The sequence below is a fragment of the Ostrinia furnacalis genome, unplaced genomic scaffold (genome assembly GCF_004193835.3).
Source record: "Ostrinia furnacalis isolate ACB-3 unplaced genomic scaffold, ASM419383v2 OfSCF1306, whole genome shotgun sequence".
Classification (NCBI taxonomy): Eukaryota; Metazoa; Arthropoda; class Insecta; order Lepidoptera; family Crambidae; genus Ostrinia; species Ostrinia furnacalis.
In genome coordinates, this window is record NW_021131545.1 from 14,385 (window position 1) to 35,480 (window position 21,096).

A 21,096-nucleotide genomic window follows, 5' to 3' on the forward strand; every position below is an offset into this window, starting at 1 on the left:
TAAATTGTCGACTAAGGCCCGATTCGACCAAACTTTTATTCGAAAATAACTCCTGATATAACAGGCACATTTACAGTTTCAGTATGGGAAATATGTCAAAAACACAAAAACTGATAATTTATTCTTGTTTGGTCGAATCCACTCTTAATAGTCTAAACTAAACATGCTCATTTAAAGTTGATCATCTTTTTACAAAAAAAAAATACATTACTGGTGTGCCTACCCAATTTATAGAAATAAATGAATAAAAAATATTGTAGAAAATAAAAGCCCATACATTCTTATTGAATTAGGTATAAGTACATTACCTATATTAATTAACAAAATGTGTTCAATGTGATAACAGAAATCATAATATAACCGCACAATGGCTTATACAGCCCGAAGGATAGAAAGGGAATGAAAATCAAATAAAGGCATTCCTGGTAGACGCACTATTCATATTAATAGTCACAATGTTTGCCCGCAAACGACTTATTAATATTGAGCGCGCAGCCTAAGGGCGGCGGAAATGGCCTGTATTTCCGAAATATGACGGGCGTTGGTAAATATTTTGAATACCTCTATAATACATTAGTGCGGTAAGGTTGGTTCGTGGTCCTTCATAAATCAATAGCATGACCGAACTGTCACAACCTAAACAGAATATCATAGTAGTTAGGTGTTGTTTTCAAAATAGTTCAGTTTAAGTTTCCAAAAAGAAAATTACTCCAAAGGAAACCAGGTTTACCCAAGAACTGTTCTGTACGGTTCACCGTAAAGGTAGGTAAATATTATGTAGTCTCTTGGTTGTTAAAGTTTTAAACAAAAGAAATGAGTATTCCAAGTACTACTCCACATAATGAGTCGTGCAGCGTTGAAAGGACAAGTTTCCACACCGTCCCACAAAACATAACTTGCACATATCGCCGCCGCCCTCTTTGTGAAACTTGTGGGCAAATGCATGGCGCCCAGATACCGTACTCGGACATAAATTAAACTATAATAATGGAATATGGAGGCAGTTACAAATTCTTGGAATAAAGCTTCGAAGGATGTATTAAAGTGGTTAACAACTTTGAAGCGGAACGGTTAAGGCTATACTTAACAGACGTGGGTAGTTTGTAAAATTGTAGCTTACGGCTCCAAGTGTATCGTGTTACAAGAGTTCGGAACAAAGTGTTCCGTTGTTTTAAATTTAATTTGTAAGCACGAAACCGTTTTAACGTCGGCGATAAAGACAAACAGTTTTCACGTTGTTTTGTACGAGTAATTGAAAATGAACACGGGTGTTTTCATAATTAGGTACCTATTATGTTTTCAAAGGTTTTTGTGTTACAGAAGATTTATTACCGTGTAAAAGAGTTTTCTAAAAAAATAAATGACTTCGAATGCCGACACTTAACTGCCAGACAAAAATAGCATTTAAAGTATGTTTATATCCTTTGTCTAGTACCCATTGTACAAGCTTTGCTTAGTTTGGGACTAGAGGTACAGTGTAAAATGTCCAAGGATATTAATTTATTTAGTTATTAAAACATTTCAGTTTGTTACACGAACGTTAATCTACTACCGATTGATTTATCGATGCCAGTTCTGCTGATACCCGAAGGCCGATCAAACGGCGATCAGCTCGCATGCAGATGAAGGCCCTCGGCCTGACGGGGGTCGCCTGCTCGTGACGTCACTGAGTGGCTCCATCTATTACTTGACGCTTCAGCATTGAGCGTGCAATTTGCTGATCTCAACCTGTTTTGATTAAATGTCGAGAATTGCCAATTTACCTAACCTGTGTGTACACTGTGCGCATACTTGTGTGAGACTTTATAGAGTAAGTAATTTACTAGTGTAGTATTTGACTCTCACACCTATGTCGTAGCAAATATAACCAAACGAAACGTCTTATGCAGCGATTCCTTTCAAGTGCACTCTGCGGAGTGTATCGGGCTTCTTATACATTTGCTGTATATAGCCGGCAAAAGCGGCGTATGTTTACGAAAACAACTTCACCGCAACCAACTTTGCCTCTGTGAAAACGCAGCTTTGATCACGTCACAATCTTAGTTTCTTCTTATTTCTAGGAATTAATTTATTCCCCTCCAGAAACTGTTTCAAAGTAATCTCCTCGGCAAACACGATCCACCTTAACTGAAAAAGAAAAAACAATCGTCAGAAACATCTCGATCGCAAAGCTCCGCGGGCAAAATGAATATTTAAAAAAACTTCAGGATTGGCTCGATACGAACTTTGTGATCCATTTCGAAATCAAGGCTAAGGCCGAGAGGCTTTCATGAAATCGCCATTTGCGAAATTTCGTTATTTTAACATCGTTATACTCGTATTTGTTTAGTGGGCGCTCCGCGACTTTGAGCACGATTTTAATTAATCTGATTATCTGTCATTTACCAGTGAAATTTACATTTTATTGATTTTGAATTTACGCTGAGTGGCTGAGTATTAAATAAACAAGATAACTTCTCATGATGTGAATATCAGACACATTGAATCAGGTGCTGTTTAACGGTTGATGAAACAATGATTTTGAAAGCCATATTCCAGGAAAAATATTGCTAAGCGCTTACAAAATGTTGGCAGCATTGTTAAATTGTATTGTATCAGGAAATATGAGGCACAATGCGATCGTTGGAAGCAAAAAATGTAAATGTTCGCGTTAAGCCGCTCATTGTGGCGGAGCTTCCTGACGCCACCGAATTTAGGAGCCACGAGCCTTTGACTGCTGATCGCAGAAGAATATTCAAATTCTTTATAATGCAAATGCTTTTTTATATCAGAACGAGCTAACAGGTTTGTAGATCTGACCTCACTTTTGACTTGGAGTCACTTTATTATTTTGACTTATCAACATTATTTGTTAAAATATTGTGTAGACCCATTATTTATTATGCTTAAGTATAAACTATCTATAAATTATGTATTAAAGGCTTGCATTTGACTGCAATTACACCTGATGTTAAGTGAGATACAGTCTAGGATGTTACAACTGCCCTATAAGTGCCTATTCCCTCTCGCTTTGATAATTTATAGTATTATAATCAAACAACATAACTCGTAACTCCTTTAAATTAATGCCACTTTTCAACGAAGCTTATGATCTGTGACAGAAAATTCCCTATTCCGATGACAAAGCCTCATTCCCAAGGACTCCTTAACCTCCGCTCGTGTTACGTCACACGTACGGAACCGCCTTTGTCGGGAGGAGGCGGAGGCATCGGGTTCCAGGCGGATGCGAGCGCGTCCTAATTGAGCCAAATTGTAATGGATCCGCGGCTTCAAATTGATACTTTAGGGCACGGCGAAATTATTTTGCGTTATTTAGCGCAAATATTGAAGGTGAATGGGTTTGCTTTTCACGAGTGTTACATGTCAATGTTTATTTAATAAGTGACGCCTACATTGTATTGTTAAATGTGTCACAATTTATTTTGTACATTGATGATTTAATTGAATGATTTGAGTTGGACTCTCTACTATTAAAATTCTAAGTACATAGTCATTTAGTGCGTTAGTTCAAGCTAGTTAGGTATAGCCATTTAAATCTTATTGAGTTTTTAAACAACAATATTATTTCAATTTTTGGAGAGCGTTCTAAGGACTAAACGAAAATATGTCACTCATAATCTCTGACAACTTACAATTTCTAATTTATAAGAATTCCATAGAACTGCCTGGGGCAAGAACTAATCTTATTTGAAGATATGACTTCAAGGCTGAGTTGCACCACCTTATTTTAACCGTGACTATAACGGTAACCGCTGCTTTTTTATGGCATTTGACAGACTTTTGACGTTTGTCAAAGTTAAAGTAAGATGGTGCAACCCAGCCTAACTCTCAGTGTATAACTTTGACAAAGATTAAAAAATCACTATTTACTTTTAACTTTGTGTTGGTAACAACCTACAAATTAATGAAGTAATTAGCCATATTCCACTTACTAGCACATAATGTAATCAGAGCTCGTTTATGAAATTCATGAAAACTGTTCGCAACGTAGGTCAGGCAAGGGCGCGAGGGTGGAAAGTTACGAGTCCGTACATATTTAAACAGCCGTGTAATTTGGGGAACGGAGCAAACGCATGACTATTGTCAGCGATATTAAGAAGGTTGACTTTTATTTTAAGAAGCCATGCGAAAGCAAGGATAGAAGAAATTCGTTTTAGTTTGTCATACCTGCCTTTTATACTTTAATAGCTATCCGCCCGCGGCTTCGCCCGCGTGGAATTTTGTGTTTCATAGAAAAACTTTATCGCGCGCGTCCCTGTTTCAAAAACTGGGAAAACTATCCTATGTCTTTTCCCGAGACTCAAACTATCTCTATGCATAATTTCATCGAAATCGGTTCAGTGGTTTAGGCGTCAAAGCAAGACAGACAGACAGAGTTACTTTCGCATGTATAGATGGAAACAATGAAGCTTTTATCGACGATTAAAAACATTTCTTGACATTGTATTGTTATCTTGTAGCTCTTCAAGAACTAGCTTGTATTGTATTTTTATGCGATGTTTTTTCTATTTATGTACAAAATATTTATTAGTACTCCCTATTCGTAGCGTTGCGTCGTCGTCGTTCGTAGTCCGTAATCACTCCCTATTCGTAGCAGCTACGGCAAATGGCTACGAATTACATGTCGTAGCACTTAGATGAACTACGACGCTACGGCGAACTGTCGTAGACACTAGACGCCGCACGCTAATGACACTACGGCGTGAATATTATGACAATGACATACAATATGTCTGCGGCACTAATAACAATGTCATTACGAAGAGTAACGACCGCCACTATGATTTTAGTACTCGGGTCTTATCGCAGATGTAAAAGCGTGATTAAAATTTATATTGAGAACAAGATACTTGGCACAAAATGTTTAAATGTTTTACCTGACCCAAGAAAAGCTGTAGTATTTTTAACACTTATTACGCCATGTGACGTAGCAAGATAATTTCACATACCTATACCAATATGCTTACTTCATGAGCCGCCCGAATAAGAAACGAGCACAGACAATATTTTTGATTAGTGCAATCTGCAATACGGATTTTTTAAAATTAATATTTGATGAATAAAATCTTTAAAAGATTTTATCAATTACAATAGCCGAACTAAAAATTTAAGCCTCGCACTCAACGTGTGTTTGTGTCGTTATTAGGTTCCAAAGCAGTTCCCTAAATGGTTTCATTTAAGGCCGCCACCATTAGGGCCTCTCGAAATAGGTTCGCAGAACTGTACTGTTGGCTTCAGAAATTAATTTGATTACTAATTAGGACGCAAACATTGGCTAACGAGCGTGTTTGGAAAGTAAACTAATACAAAGTTTAGGTTGTGATATTTAAACACCTTTTATAATAAACATTTTTCAAATAGGTACTCATAAATGTACGTTACAGTTGTGAACACAAATTAATTTGAAATGACCTCTATCACATATTTTCTTTTAAAAATTCATCACGTTAAAAAATATTGAATCAACAAAGTTCAATTTACGCGTGGAAAACGTGGTGCCATTTGGTTGGACGAGATTGCGTTCCAAATATAATGAAGAATGTTCACTAATTTTGTTTTTTAGCTTTCTGTATTCTCTGTTAAAAATAAAAAATACACGTGAAAGAATTATTTCGATACGTCAATTAGTTTCCAAGATATTGAATTTTAAAAGTGCGGGCGGCGGCCGGCCCGCCATTTTATGCGCGTGACGTCATATTACAACGACTGGCTCATATTTGTATGGGTGGAATCTTGCAAACTGAATTAAGACCCACTTCCAGGCAACCGATTAAGCTGAAATTTCGCAAACACATGTGATTTGGATGACCATGCAATATTATGATGACATGGAGCTGATCTGATGATGGAGCTGGAAGGTGGCCATAGGAACTCTATAATAAAACGACTTAAATGCATCGAGTTTGGGCTCGTTCGTTTTGTATTGATGAGTATTTTAATTCTATATAGTAATCGGGGTCTAATGATGGAGCTGGAAGGTAATTCGCAATAAAACGACACAATCGCATCAAGTTTGGATTTGGTTCAATTTTAATTTCTGTGATGGGTCTGGGTGTTAATATGTATAATAAGTTTGTATTTACAAAAAAAAAATTATTGAAGTATGTTTATATCCGTTTTCTAGTGAGCGGACGCTGTGAATGTACGTCACACGGGGTCACGTGACCGTCGGCGGGACTCAATATTTAAGCGAACTTTGAATGCCTATAAAATCATAACTACTGGGTATTTTTGAATGAAATAAAAACTAATGTATTTGTAAATGTAAAAGCTTAACTGTAACATAGGTTTCAAGTGATTTTGCATACCTAGTAACATTCTCAATTATTTCACTTCTTAGAAATTTTTATTGTTATATTTCATACGAATATGTATGTATACCTACATGAAAATGGAATTCATCAGTACATAGGTACATGGATAAAAAAAAATATCCTGCGCTCTCTGAATTACTGTGAACTAATCAAATTGGTTCGTGAATTTCATGAGCATTAACAGCAGCAGCTAATCAGGCATAATAACATCCATCACGAATTCACGACTACATAAAAACAAATATTTGTAATTTTTCGACTTGAAAAAGCTCGAGCGAAAGCGGGGCGACGCGACGGCGAAAAGGAGTAGTAGTATTGCGATCGCCCCGGTCCGCCGCCCGTTTTGTGCTCGCCACCTTATACTGTCCATGTTGTTGTGTATCGCCGTCACTCCGCCGTCGCGTCACTCGGCCGTCACCAGTTTTGTGCCCGCAGACTTAGGGTGGGTTGCACCATCTTACTTTAACTGTGACAAACGTCAAAAATCTGTCAAACTCCATACAAAATACACTGGTAATCGTTATGATGACTGAGTTTGTTGCGGCGCTTCTTCTCAGCACTTGCCAAAAATATGTTGGTCTCGAAGCGCTGGTAGGGTAAAAAGATTATGAGACATGTAGAGGCTCCTTAAGAGCAAAATGACGATTTGTAAGAACTATTTATTAGTCTAAACAAATAAAGAAATTTTGACTTTTTTTTTTGAATAGTTACCGTTAAAGTTAGGTGGTGCAACTCAGCCTTAGTGTTTTCTTTACGAATTACCTCTTTTGTCGGCAGGCAAGCACCGCGTGATGGCGCATGGAGATCGCGCGGACGGCGTGGTGCGCGGCGCTGGTGCTCGCGGCGCTGGCGGCCGCCGGCCCGCGCTACAGCTCACGCATCGTGCACACACACGCCGGTGAGTCCCGCGCTACAGCTCACGCATCGTGCACACACACGCCGGTGAGTCCCGCGCTACAGCTCACGCATCGTGCACACACACGCCGGTGAGTCCCGCGCTACAGCTCACGCATCGTGCACACACACGCCGGTGAGTCCCGCGCTACAGCTCACGCATCGTGCACACACACGCCGGTGAGTCCCGCGCTACAGCTCACGCATCGTGCACACACACGCCGGTGAGTCCCGCGCTACAGCTCACGCATCGTGCACACACACGCCGGTGAGTCCCGCGCTATAGGTCCGACAGGCGAGCACACACACGCCGGTGAGTCCCGCGCTACAGCTCACGCATCGTGCACACACACACACACGCCGGTGAGTCCCGCGCTACAGCTCACGCATCGTGCACACACACGCCGGTGAGTCGATGGCTCATGGAACGCGCGTGATGGCGTATGGAATGCGTGTGATGGCGCATGGAGCGCGCGTGATATCGCATGGAGCGCGCGTGATATCGCATGGAGCGCGGATGATAGCGCATCGAGCGCGCGTGATATCGCATGGAGCGAGCGTGATAGCGCATGGAGCGCGCGTGATAGCGCATGGAGCGCGCGTGATAGCGCATGGAACGCGCGTAATATCGCATGGAGCACGCGTGATATCGCATGGAGCGCGGATGATAGCGCATCGAGCGCGCGTGATAGCGCATGAAGCGCGCGGATGGCGTGGTGCGCGGCGCTACTCACATATCATTACTGTCACACACGTGGTTGTAGTATTACTGTTACGTGTTTCTTCATGCCTCATAATGCGTAGGAAGTATTTATCGGGTTGGGCTACAGTTAACAAAACACTCTGGTGAGTAAGGAATGTCATTTCCACACAGAGTACAGACACAAGTTTGAAGCATCATTACAGTTACGAGTTAGTCACTTGCCTACTGCTTCGTGCGACAAGTTACGGGTACTCTGAACTCATAATATTATAAGTTCACTGAGCTAGTGAATGGAGTGTTTCCCATACATGACTATTGACTATGTATGCATTGCAAGAGCTTGCAGTTGAAGCATCATTACCAATGCCAGCGGTAATTAAAACAAATACTATCTGCATTTATTCCCAAGTCTCTGATCTCCGACATAGGCACCATCGTACCCGTATACGATTTAGAGTTGGTACGTGCCCTGGAATACAGACGAATACAAGAATCGAAAGCTTCTTCCAATTAAGTGAAACAACCCCCGAAGGAATGATATTGAGTTAAAAACTAATCAGCTGAACTCTTAAACTTAATTACACCTTGTTGTTACAATTGCATTCCTTCTCGTAATTACTAACTGAACCAGCAGTAACACTATAAAATTTCTACTTTATCTGACGAAAATGACTTTTATGTTGAAAAGAAAATGACTTTTATGTTTTTATTGTAACACTAGCTTTTGCCTGCGGCTTCGCCCGCGTGGAATTGTGTCTGTCACAGAAAAACTTTATCGCGCGCGTCCCTGTTTCAAAAATCGGGATAAAAACTATCCTATGTCCTTTTCCGGGACTCAAACTATATCTATGCCAAATTTCATCAAATCAGTTCAGTGGTTTAGGGATGAAAACAAGACAGACAGACAGAGTTACTTTCGCATTTATAATATTAAGTATATGTAGTATAGATATAGATTGGTCTCTAGCTCTGGCATAGAAACAACAATACTCCTCGCGATCTGTACCTGCCTTTATTGTGGTATTGGTCCCAACTAAATCTTTTCCAATTACTTCTGTCTGTATTGGCTCCGACGGACCCCAGACAGGGGTCTGACAAAACGATGATATGTTACAAAAGGCATGTCGAAGTCGGGAACTTGAACAATGAGTATTTTCTTTTAACATTATAAATGGCTCTAACGTTTATTTGAAATGTTTACCTCCAAATACAAGAGTAGTTTTTATCCTAATTGGACTTAATCTTAACTTAAACAATCATTTATTAAGTCATGAGTAGACCAAATAAGTAGGTACAAAATTTTTTGGTTAAGAAAGATTTAGATATTTTTGGTGATTAGAAAAATACGCACATAAAACCTCTTTTGTAGGTAACTGTATATTTCACTTTTTCCATGAAGAGAGCCATATAATAGGTGCTAGGTATCATCCATCTTAAAGGTGTAATATCGAGAAACGAAACGATATATCGTACTCAAAACTAGAACAGCCTATCTCAAGAACCACGGTGATTTGAAATTGTCCCACGTTATAATCTGAGGATATAATATCTCACCAACAATTCAAACTAAGACCCAGTTTTAATTGTACGCAACACCCACAAATACTAGCGGGCATAATCCGGACAGAGCCGGGCATGTTTTGGGTCGAGTTTAATTCCCGGGCCCAATCAGCGGCCGTCCGGGCCTGTCCGGGTTGTCCTGGGGCAGTTTGTAAACCAAATGTCGATCGGGCGGGCCAAATTAATTGTTGGGCCCGAATAGCGCCGGAGTGACCTCGGTGAAACGGATTTGGGTTGGACGCTTACGCGGGCCGATGGGCCAGCTGGGAAAAATGCCACTCATTCGTCAATTCTCGACTTGTGCCTACAGGATTATGTTAAATCCTTATGAAAATACTGAAAAAATAGAACTGTCCGATTTATTTTTAACTAAAGAAATGTAAGTACGTCTGGAAAATTACTTATTTGTAAGATAAACTAAGATGTGTTTTTAATCTTAATCAGCACTGGAACGCTAAACTTTACTGGTTACTAATCCTTGTAATTTCTTGTAAGTCCTAACGTGGAATGCCAGTTTGTCAAGTCGTTAGTAGTAGGTACATCAATAACTTAGTTGACGCATAATAACAGTTTGATTAATGGCGACAATAATGAGGCAGATGCAGAATGATAGCTAATTATTGACATGATGGCATTTGTGATTCTGGTTTATTCATAGATTTTAATTAAAATAACGGACGCAAAAGAGTTCGCTATGGTACTATTATAGTATACAATATCGAATAACCTATCTATCAAATTAACGTTTTCTGAATAATTTTGTTATGGTCTCAACACTCTCAACTACCCTGGAAGATGCCTAAGGCAAAACAGTTATCGATAGCCACCTACGGTTTAAAGGCCTGTTCAGACCTAAGCGGTATTCGCTACCGTCTGCGGCAGAGAAAACCCAGTGGGTATGCGGTAATAATACTGTTCAGACCTAAGCGGTATTGCCGCGGTACTTGATACTAAATACCTGAACGAAACCCGCGTGGTATGTTTGTACATCTACCCACAGCGGCAGCGAATATCGCTCAGGTGGCTCTAGCCGCGATACTTGATACTAAATACCTGAGCGAAACCCGCGCGGTATGTAGCTCTACCCACAGCGGCAGCGAATATCGCTCAGGTTTGAATAGGCCTTAACACAGCCGGTAGTGACCGGTAAAGTGTGTTTTATAAGGTCAAGTCTCCTTTCTCCCGAGGTCTACTTGTTCCTTAAAGGAACTATTGGAATGGAACCGCAACAAAATCAATCCAAAGATAGGTAATAGGAAAAGTTCGGAGCTGAGGATTGATTGCGACGTGAAGACGGCATCAGAAGAGTATTTTCAACGCACAAGCCTCAAGACTAACCTATCTTCTCCTCCCCAGGAGCAATCCGCGGGATCATAGTGGAGCCGGCGTCGCGGCGGCTGGAGCCGGTGGAGGCGTTCTGGGGGGTGCCGTACGCGGGGCGCCCCCCGCGGCTTGGGGCCCCCCCGCCCCCGCCCGCCTGGTCCGGCACGCGGCTGGCAGATGCGTACGCGCCGGTCTGCCCGCAGCGCTACCCGGACATATCCAACAAGTAAGTGGAAGATCGAATCAGAATTGAGAAGATCCGTAAATGAACTAAAGTCGCTGACATAGCCAGACGGATTAGCAAGCTAAAGTGGCAATGGATGGGTTCTGGAGTGGAGGTCACGTACCGGAAAACGCAGCGTGGGACGTCCACCCACAAGGTGGACCGACGACCTGATAGAGGTAGCAGGAAGGCGCGGATGCAGGATGCAGGAGAATGGAAGTCATTGGGGGGGCCTATGTTCAGCAGTGTGGACGTCCTGTGGCTGAAATTATGATGAAGTAGAACTACAAAACTCTTGGGCAAAATTAATGTAAGGTACAAGTTGTATGACTGGTATTTTAGCAACTGCTTAAACAGCAAATGTCGCCTAGCAAGTGAAAGGTTACAGACTCGCACTTGAAGGCAAGAGTTCGTGGCCTACTGCAGGCACCAACAACCAGTGGCCGCGACTCACTGGTTTCTATTCTATGAAATATCTTCAGAAATTAAAATGGAGTTCGCCGGAAGTACCTGGGTACGGGTATCGCAGGACTGGTCGTTATAGAAATCCTTGGAAAAGGCCTTTTTATAGGAGTTGACGTCGTTTGGCGGAAACAGAACCTTCAGACAATTCAAAGAAATACATAGAAACCAGTAGTGTCGCAACGATACGCCATCTGCTGCATGACTCACATAATATGAAATCGCATCTATAAAGTATCACCTGAGTTAGTCAATTTTTTCCTGTAAAAAGACCTCAGTTTGCTACCAATTATAAACTTAAATCTGTTACGCAAAAACCTAATTTTTAAACTGAAACAGCCACAGCCCAAGTTGGATATTGTTGCGATCCCAATTTAGCAAAGCAGAGCCCCCTAAACAGAAGCATTTCAAACTAAACTCTAACTACGTCCCCAATTATAAAGTTATCTCACACGAGATTGACATTTGTTTTGGAATTGCGTCTTAAGTGTACCCAGATGTGGTGTAACCCTTTGAAGTGTAACTCCATTACAGGCTTGATTCATCCGAAACCGTCCAGATGTTTGCCCGCTCCGGCCGGGCTGGTAATCTATTGATGATTCTGTAATTCAATTACATAACCCTTAACTATGAGATACGGACAACAATCTGGAGTCACGTATTGGGTACGATCCGAAAAGATTAATTTGATCTGCTTGAAATTAGCCTAAGCTGAAATTGAGAATCTATGTATTTACATAAACTCTTGATTTAAATATCTATAGATTGAACGATCCTTTACGCGTAATATTAGCGATAAAAAGTCTGGAATATCTTAGTACAGTCAGCGTCAAATAGACTGTCACACCTAAGTAGTCAAAAATTCGGAACGCAATATTGTGCAGATTGATCTATCAACTTTTTGGTCACATTAATAAATAATAATAAATAATAAATATCCCTGAACATTTTACACTGCGCTTCTAGTCCCAAACTAATCTAAGCTTGTACTATGGGTACTATACAACGGATATAAACAAACTTAAATATTTTTTTTTGTAAATACATACTTATTATACATAGAAAACATCCAGTCCAATACAAACAAATATGTTCATGCACACAAATGTTTGTACTGTGCGGGAATCGAACCCGCTACCTCCGGAATAGTAGTCCGTTTCGAACCACTACACCAAACGGCCGACCAAGGCGTTCGGTGTTACGAACTATTTGATACTGACTGTACCTTACTATGATATTTTATGATGTTAATAGCATGAGCGTTTTCCAGGAGTGCAGCGCTATCGAAGATGCCCCTAGGACTGTACAACGAGCTCAAAGCCACTGTCCCCTTCCTGGCCAACCAGAGCGAAGACTGCCTGTACCTCAACATCTATGTGCCCGGTAGCGGTAAGTACACAATAACAGCACTTATTACAAACTACATAAAGAAAGAAAGAAAAAGAAAAGAAAGGAAAATTATATATTTGACAACTAATAAAAAAAAAGTACAAAAACAATGAAGAGAAAAGAGAAAAAAAATGTTGCCAAAGAGACCACCCACTCAGTATCATCTTGACAGTTGACATTTTACTGCCAAGTGCCAAGACACTGGTTTTCAGAGGACATAAGATACCAGAGTAACTTGTGTGCCGTTGTGCGTACATTTTTGTTTTGAGCGTCCCTCTCTCGAAATGGAAGCTTCTCCTGCTTTACAATAATTGACGGGCATGAGTCTCCTTGCTAATTTTATTTGAATAACATTTGAATTATGAGACATTGAAGCTTAATTTCCCATCTTTTGTTTATGCTTTGCTTTGAAAGAAAATAAATATTGTATTTCGTTTTCTAAGGCACTTATGGTAATTTAAGAGATGAACATCATTCACAAATTCTGAGAAAACCTTATAAGTAGAGAGGAGCATTAAATATTACCGGGAAGTTATCAATTATTGGAAAAGTACTTTCTTATTTGCTGTCGGAAAGGTGAAATAATGGTTTTCATAATAATTTATTACCATTGGCAAAAATAAAATAACATTATTTACGTCTCTATTCAATGTTTTTTAACGAAAATTAATTATACCAAACATTTTATAAATAATTTCCTATTTAGAAAGTAATTTCGAACAACTTCGTAAATAATATAATGGCTGGTGTTAACTTTCAGTAAATTAAATTTTCCTATTTAAGAATTTTTCCTCACGTTGAGTTTTCCTCATTATAATTATTCCGACTGTTGTGCGCGTCGTATGTTAGAAATATAATTACTGCCAAATTACGAAAAACAAAAGATTAAATTGTTTACATAAGTTAATTCATGTCCATTCAAAATTTTACGTCAAATTAATGACAACATTATTTTCCATTAGTAGGTATTGTTCTACTCGTTCAGATGTTTCTACTTCCTTATTTATTAGAAAACTAGCTTTCCGCCCGCGGCTTCGCCCGCGTGGAATTTTGTCTGTCACAGAAAAACTTTATCGCGCGCGTCCCTGTTTCAAAAACCGGGATAAAAACTATCCTATGTTCTTTCCCGGGACTCAAACTATCTCTATGCCAAATTTCATCAAAATCGGTTGCGAGGTTTAAGCGGGAAAGCGTAACAGACAGACAGACAGACAGACAGACAGACAGACAGACAGACAGGCAGACAGAGTTACTTTCGCATTTATAATATTAGTTGGGATAATGCTCAAAGCTCGATTTGATCTCTGTCTTAGCATAAGTGACGGTACTACCAAAGTTCAGTCCTGTAGAGTGGCTGCCACGAGTGGTAGTGGCCATCTCTAGTGGTCGGTGGCTTGTGCAATGTGTAATAGATTTTTATCGAGTGCCATTCACGAAGACGCGCCTTACCAATTTTTAGTCGTGGGAAACGCGGGAATTTGATCCGAGCAATCCGAGCGTCATCATTGTAGTCTGCGTGTGCCATCATGGATAATTTAGCGTGTACCGATAACACTCAAACATTAGCGGAAGAATGGTGGGCGCGTCTTTGTGGATGGCACTATCTATAAGCTTGAAATTTAATGGAGTTGTGAGCTTCGTTTTCTAATACGCACCTAAAAGCCTTATTTAAAAAAAATGTATACTTAGGCGCGCGCGGCGTGGAGGCGCCCTACGCGGTGGTGGTGTGGGCGGGCGGCGCGTCGCACGAGTGGGGCTCCGGCAACGCGCTGGACGGCGCCGTGCTGGCCGCGCGCGCGCACCTGCTCGTCGTCACCCTCAACCATAGGCTAGGACTGTTAGGTACGCCCTACTGCACGACCAGGCGGCTGGGGGCGCCCTACGCGTGGTGCGAGCACGAGTGGGGCTCCGGCAACGCGCTGGACGGCGCCGTGCTGGCCGCGCGCGCGCACCTGCTCGTCGTCACCCTCAACCATAGGCTAGGATTATTAGGTATGGATTAGTATTGTGTACCCTTTTAACACCAGCAGATGTTGACAAGGTAAGCGCATGCTTTACTCAGGTTTGTCATTTATTCTGTTGTGTAGGTTGCAAGAACTGAGGTCATAACTCAGATTTATTTCAGAAAATTTTATGATCCAGGCATATTTCTGTTTTATTTTATTGACTTAGCATCCTTCTGAAGCACGAAATCGCAATTTTCTTCAACAATTCAAACTTGTGATATCTTCATCAGCTGAAAAAGTAGGAATTGAACCCAAAAGGGATAGATTGGCTGACAATAGTGACTGAGTTTCTTGCGCTGCTTCTTCTCAGCACTGGCCCATTTATTGTCCTGAAGCAGTGGTAGGGTTAATACTGGGACGTGTAAAAGTGCTTTTTTAAGCCTATTTACAGAAATAAATGAGTTTTAATGAGTTTTTTAATTACAACACGCTATTTCAAGGAAAATCACTGTGTAGTTTTTCGGAGAGTTAGAAAAAGGTAGCAAATAGGAAAATTCTGAAGCCTCTTAATTTCCCCTTGCGGTGCAATGACTTTATGAATGTTCAACCAATTGTTTCTCTCAGGTTACTTAACGCCCGGCTCCCGCTCGGACCCGGCGCATCGCGCGGGGGGAGCCGCGGCTCTGGACGCCATCGCCGCGCTGGCGTGGGTTCAACGCAACGTGGCCGCCTTCGGGGGCGACCCGCGCCGCGTCACGCTGGCGGGGCACGCCGCCGGCGCCGCGCTGGCCAACGCGCTGCTCATGATGCCAGAGACCAAAGGTAGCCTTTTTTTTACGGGGAAAAAATGCGTTGAATCCTACACATAACCTACCCTGTCCCCGCAGGGTAGGTTATGTGGGGCTCACCAAGTCAGAAGGACGAGGCATACCCACTAAAAAGACCCCGGTGCTCCGTCAGTCGCCATAAGTGGAGGAGACTGTGGGTTTCCGGACAAAGCCTTCTCTACCACAGCCCCTCCCGGCGATTGCCCGCCTACGCGGCGGGCCCTACAAGCCCCCCAGGACGGGGGGCGACAGGAACAACTGGAAGCACACAGCTGTTCCCCTCCGACGGTGACCAAAGGTAGCCTGCACCAACTGTATGCCTTAGGTTACATTAGACGCCGCGTCACGCTGGCGGGGCACGCCGCCGGCACCGCGCTTGCCAACGCGCTGCTCATGATGCCCGAGACCAAAGGTGCCTGCACCATATACCTTAGGTTACATTAGACGCCATCGCCGCGCTGGCGTGGTTGCAACGGCTGCCTTCGGGGCGACCCGCGCCGCGTCACGCTGGAGGGGCACGCCGCCGGCGCCGCGCTGGCCAACGCGCTGCTCACGATGCCCGAGACCAAAGATAGCCTGCACCAACTGTATCTTAGGTTACATTAGACGCCGTCGCCGCGCTGGCGTGGGTTCAACGCAACGTGGCCGCCTTCGGGGGAGACCCGCGCCGCGTCACGCTGGCGGGGCACGCCGCCGGCGCCGCGCTGGCCAACGCGCTGCTCATGATGCCGGAGACCAAAGGTAGCCTTTTTTTTACGGGGAAAAAATGCGTTGAATTGCATACCTTCTTATGTTCTTTCGTTATGTGGGGCTCACCAAGTCAGAAGGACGAGGCATACCCACTAAAAAGACCCCGGTGCTCCGTCACTCGCCATAAGTGGGAGGAGACTGTGGGTTTCCGGACAAAGCCTTCTCTACCACAGCCCCTACCACAGGCGATTGCCCGCCTACGCGGCGGGCCCTACAAGCCCCCCAGGACGGGGGGCGACAGGAACAGCTGGAAGCACACAGCTGTTCCCGTCCGACGGTGACCAAAGGTAGCCTGCACCAACTGTATACCTTAGGTTACATTAGACGCCGCGTCACGCAGCCGGGGCACGCCGCCGGCACCGCGCTTGCCAACGCGCTGCTCATGATGCCCGAGACCAAAGTTAGACTGCCATCTGTATAAACAAGTAATTGCTTGGGTAATATTATGAGGATCATTATTAACTATTGTACCTAGTCCTCATCTGAACGTGGGCCTCCTCTAAGAAACGCCAATGTGCATGTGGCGCACATTAACAATTGAGGTCGTCAGCCTCTGTCTCTGCACAATCTTCCTACTCCCTCTTTCTTCAAGCTGTAGACCCTGGCTACACAGGAGTTGCAGTGGTGGCAACGAGAAGTGGGAATAGTCCCGTACTCCACCTTTCTTCGATTCTGTAGAAAATATTATGATAGGAACAATAATTGCGTCAATATTTACTGATCCCTATTTTAAAAGACGCCACTGGACGTGTTGAATGCTCTTATTCGACGGTACCCTGACTACCTATTTACAAAATGATGATAGAACCGAGTTATACGAGTTTTGATACCCCGGTATTGTACCAGGTCTGGTGTCACGAGTGCTCCTGCTGAGTGGCTCCGCGCTAAGTCCGACGGCACTGGCGCCCGACGCAGCCCTGGCGCGAGACCACGCGGCGCAGGCACTGCGGTGCACGCCAGACGGAGCCACTACCGACGACTGGTAAGTTTGTGTACCATAGCATTCTTACTTTTCAGTCCATTTGATTGTTAATTTATCATTAGATGAAGGTACGAGTACACAGAACTTTGTATTTATTGTTTTGTGTCCCATTGGTCCCAGTGGTTCCATTATAGACAGTAATGCTTAATCACACCAACGCGTGCAGATCGCCAGCGCCGGCGCGATCATAGGGAAATGACAGGTCGCGTGAACTGTCATGGGTCGCACGACCTGGCATTGGCCTTTGATCGTGCGTTGGAGTGGTTGAAGCTTAAGCCTTCCATCGGGGAGCTGGTTCCAATTCATGACGCCTCATGTGACTCTTTAACACTATAAGACTTTCCTAGTTTTATCATAAGAGTCCTGCTAAAACAATATTTCCCCAACCAGGTTACTAGAATGCATCCGCGCTAGGCCGCTCGCTGCATTACTAGCAGTCGAAGCGCCTCGAGCCCGCTTCCTAGCGGGCTGGGCACCGTCGGTGCCTCTACGGGACGCGCAGGCGCAGCCGCCGACGCGCGCGCTGCACGCCAGCGACGCCTTCCTCGACTGCGCGCTGGCGGTGGTGGTAGCTACTACCGAGAGCTACCAGTTCTTTAGTGAAGACGATATTAGACACGGATTTGAGGAGGAACACAGGTGAGCCTGTTTTCCTGTTTGTATGTCTAACTTTTAAAGTTAACGCCTTATAAATAACTGGGCAATGTTTTTTTTTTCAGCAATACCGCTAAATACTCATCATTAACTAGTTTTAAAAAATCAGATGTTTCTTTTTTTCTTGGCTCTCGCGGTTTTGCGTTTAGCCACAAAGGAAAATGTTTCTTTACATTTTTATAGGGGCGCTTACTATACTTATACAGCTTTAAATTAACCTTTTCACTGCCACAGAATTTCATAACTATTTTAGCATTAGGTATGACCCTCCAAATTCACAAAAAATTCAAATTTTTACTCCACCCAGGAATCGAATCCTCCGTACATACGTCCGCAACGTGTACCGGTACCACCGCAACGAGATTTTCGCGGCCATCCGCAACGAGTACACGGACTGGGAGAAGCCCATCCAGCACCCCATCAACATCCGTGACGCCACACTGGAGTCACTGAGTGACGCCGCTGTGGCCGCGCCCGCGTTGAGGGTAGCCCAGCTGCACGCCAGGAGAGGGGCCAAGACATACTTCGCACACTTTGCGCATCAAAGCAGAGACGCTGACTATCCTCAGGTAAGAACACTGCACGATAGATCTTCTTAGGAGGAAAGTACAATATACGCCATCAACATTCCTGACGCCACGCTGGAGTCACTTAGTGACGCAGCTGTGGTCGGGCCCGCTTTGAGGGTACATGCAAGCAGAGGGGCTAAGACGTACTTCGCCCACTTCGCGCATCAGAGCAGAGATGCTGACTATCCCCAGGTAAGAACATCACGATGGATCTTAGTAAGGAACTGTACTTCATCAATATCCGCGACGCTACGCTGGAGTCACTCAGCGACGCAGCTGTGGCCGCTTCCGCTTTGAGGGTAGCCCAGCTACATGCGAGAAGAGGGGCCAAGACGTATTTTGCACACTTCGCGCATCAGAGCAGGGATGCTGACTATCCTCAGGTAAGAACACTGCACGATGGATCTTCTTAGGAGGAAAGTACAATATACGCCATCAACATTCGTGACGCCACGCTAGAGTCACTTAGTGACGCAGCTGTGGTCGGGCCCGCTTTGAGGGTGGCCCAGATACATGCAAAGAGAGGGGCTAAGACATACTTCGCACACTTCGCGCATCAGAGTAGAGATTCTGACTATCCTCAGGTAAAAACACTTCACGATGGATCTTCTAAGGAAGGAACATTATACCGCATCAATATCCGCGATGCCACGCTGGAGTCATTAAGTGATGCCGCTGTGGCCGCACCTACTTTGACAGTGGCCCAGCTGTACGCAAGAAGAGGAGCCAAAAGGTGTTAGAACATCACTATTGATCTTTTAGGAATGGAAAAATCCATCAATATCCAAAGGCACACGTTTTATTGCACAATAAATAAACCTATTGCAACTATTGCTTCTGATACCAACTGAATTACTTGAAAAAAGTCCTGCACTTCCGATCCAATAGTGGTGTAGACAAAAAGCTATCGGCATTTGTATTCCAAACAAAGTCAGGAACATGCAATATCCCGCTCGACCAATGGACCTCCTATTTTGGCGTTACACTAAAAATTGAACTCGTTTCCAAACTAGCGCCATTAATATCTCGGTATCGAATTGTCCATGGAGTTCGTGGCGTCCGGTGCCCATTCGCGGCGTCTGACTGCTATTACACCGTAAACATTTCGACGGTTTTCCAGTAGATAGAGACTGCGATGCTTGGAATTTGTCTGTCTGTCATCTTTTTAGTGACCTGTTAATGCATACCTACTACATTTTACAATTCTATTTTTACTGTATTTTCCTTCCCCATTCAATTGTTTTCATACAGAAAGTTTCTTATTGTCCTTCTCTGCCGAAGGTACAGACAGCGTCAAATAGTCACGTGACATCCAAAGTGGCTATAAAGTTGACAACACAATCTTGTTCCAATAGTAACTTCCTGGCTACTTTGGGTGTCACGAACTATTTGACTGTAATACTGACATACATCACTGAGGGCGTGAAATTGTAACTAACAAGTCCTTTATTAATAAGACCAATATAGATTTCCCCGAAGTAGTTCATATCAACTTGTCGTCATTCGAGAGGCATGAATAGCCCTCGGCTTGATCGAGAGATATCGAAGTCGGCTCATTGACTTCGCACCGAGTTGTTATTTCACACAATGGATTTTTGTATATTGTATAATAGCGTCCGAGTTCAAACATTTTCAGACTAATTAACAAAAGTGGCTAACAAGCGCGATACCTACTTCTTGGGCCCTTTTATCTCTCATTAGATGAACAAACGCCTCATTAAGTTAAATTAATAAAGCAGATATTACAAATTAATCTGCCCCTCTGTTTCCTCTACTTTATTTTATGATATAATAAAATTAGCACGAGATTTCAAAGTCTGAGTTTGTTATTTTACTTATTTTGTGCTATTGATTTTGAATGAGATTAGGCATCAACATAATCTAAATACAGTAAGGCTGAGCACCACCCAACTTTGACCGTGACTATAACGATAACCGGTATTTTTTGTATGGAGTATGACAGATTTTTGACGTTTGTCAAAGTTAAAGTAAGATGGTGCAACCCAGCCTAAGACTACTCGAATTAAATACAGGAAGGTAGGTTTGTTTAGTTCCTTTGTTTCTATTCTAGTCTCGATGATAGTCAGCCTCATTTCTTTCCAAGATTGCTTATTACTATTGGCACAGATCGTAAGATAACTTTTGCGCTGACAAAGTATTATCTAGATAGGGTTGAATAAATGAGCTTTTCATGCGAATTACGTAACTGGAAAGTTTGTCCACACTCCGCCCACATACGATTGGATATCTTTAACAGACCACGAAATCTTCTAAGAATTTATCTAAGTTTAGAGCTCGCAATGAAATTGTTTGTACAAATGCTGTGTGGGTCGTCCACCCACATAGGTGCGCACTTATTAAGCTTGCAGGCTGCTACAAACTGGTCAATCTGCAATTCATTGGGGGAGGGCCTACATTCAGTACAGTCGCCGTCAGATATATTGGAGCAGACAAAGTGGCCAAATACTATACCATACTATTTATAATTTTAATAAATTTA

General features: G+C 43.0%; 1 protein-coding gene across 1 annotated transcript in view; it reads left to right on the plus strand.

The window, feature by feature from the left end:
- Nucleotides 1-7,112: 7,112 nt before the first annotated feature.
- The window catches only part of LOC114352296 (neuroligin-1), a 31,177-nt gene continuing 17,193 nt past the window's right edge, over nucleotides 7,113-21,096 (plus strand). Inside the window, exons 1-8 of the mRNA XM_028303837.1 lie at nucleotides 7,113-7,212; nucleotides 10,828-11,020; nucleotides 12,750-12,868; nucleotides 14,558-14,710; nucleotides 15,439-15,636; nucleotides 17,238-17,373; nucleotides 17,764-18,012; nucleotides 18,335-18,596. Coding sequence (XP_028159638.1) covers nucleotides 7,113-7,212; nucleotides 10,828-11,020; nucleotides 12,750-12,868; nucleotides 14,558-14,710; nucleotides 15,439-15,636; nucleotides 17,238-17,373; nucleotides 17,764-18,012; nucleotides 18,335-18,596 — 1,410 coding nt within the window. The remainder of the gene's footprint in view (nucleotides 7,213-10,827; nucleotides 11,021-12,749; nucleotides 12,869-14,557; nucleotides 14,711-15,438; nucleotides 15,637-17,237; nucleotides 17,374-17,763; nucleotides 18,013-18,334; nucleotides 18,597-21,096) is intronic.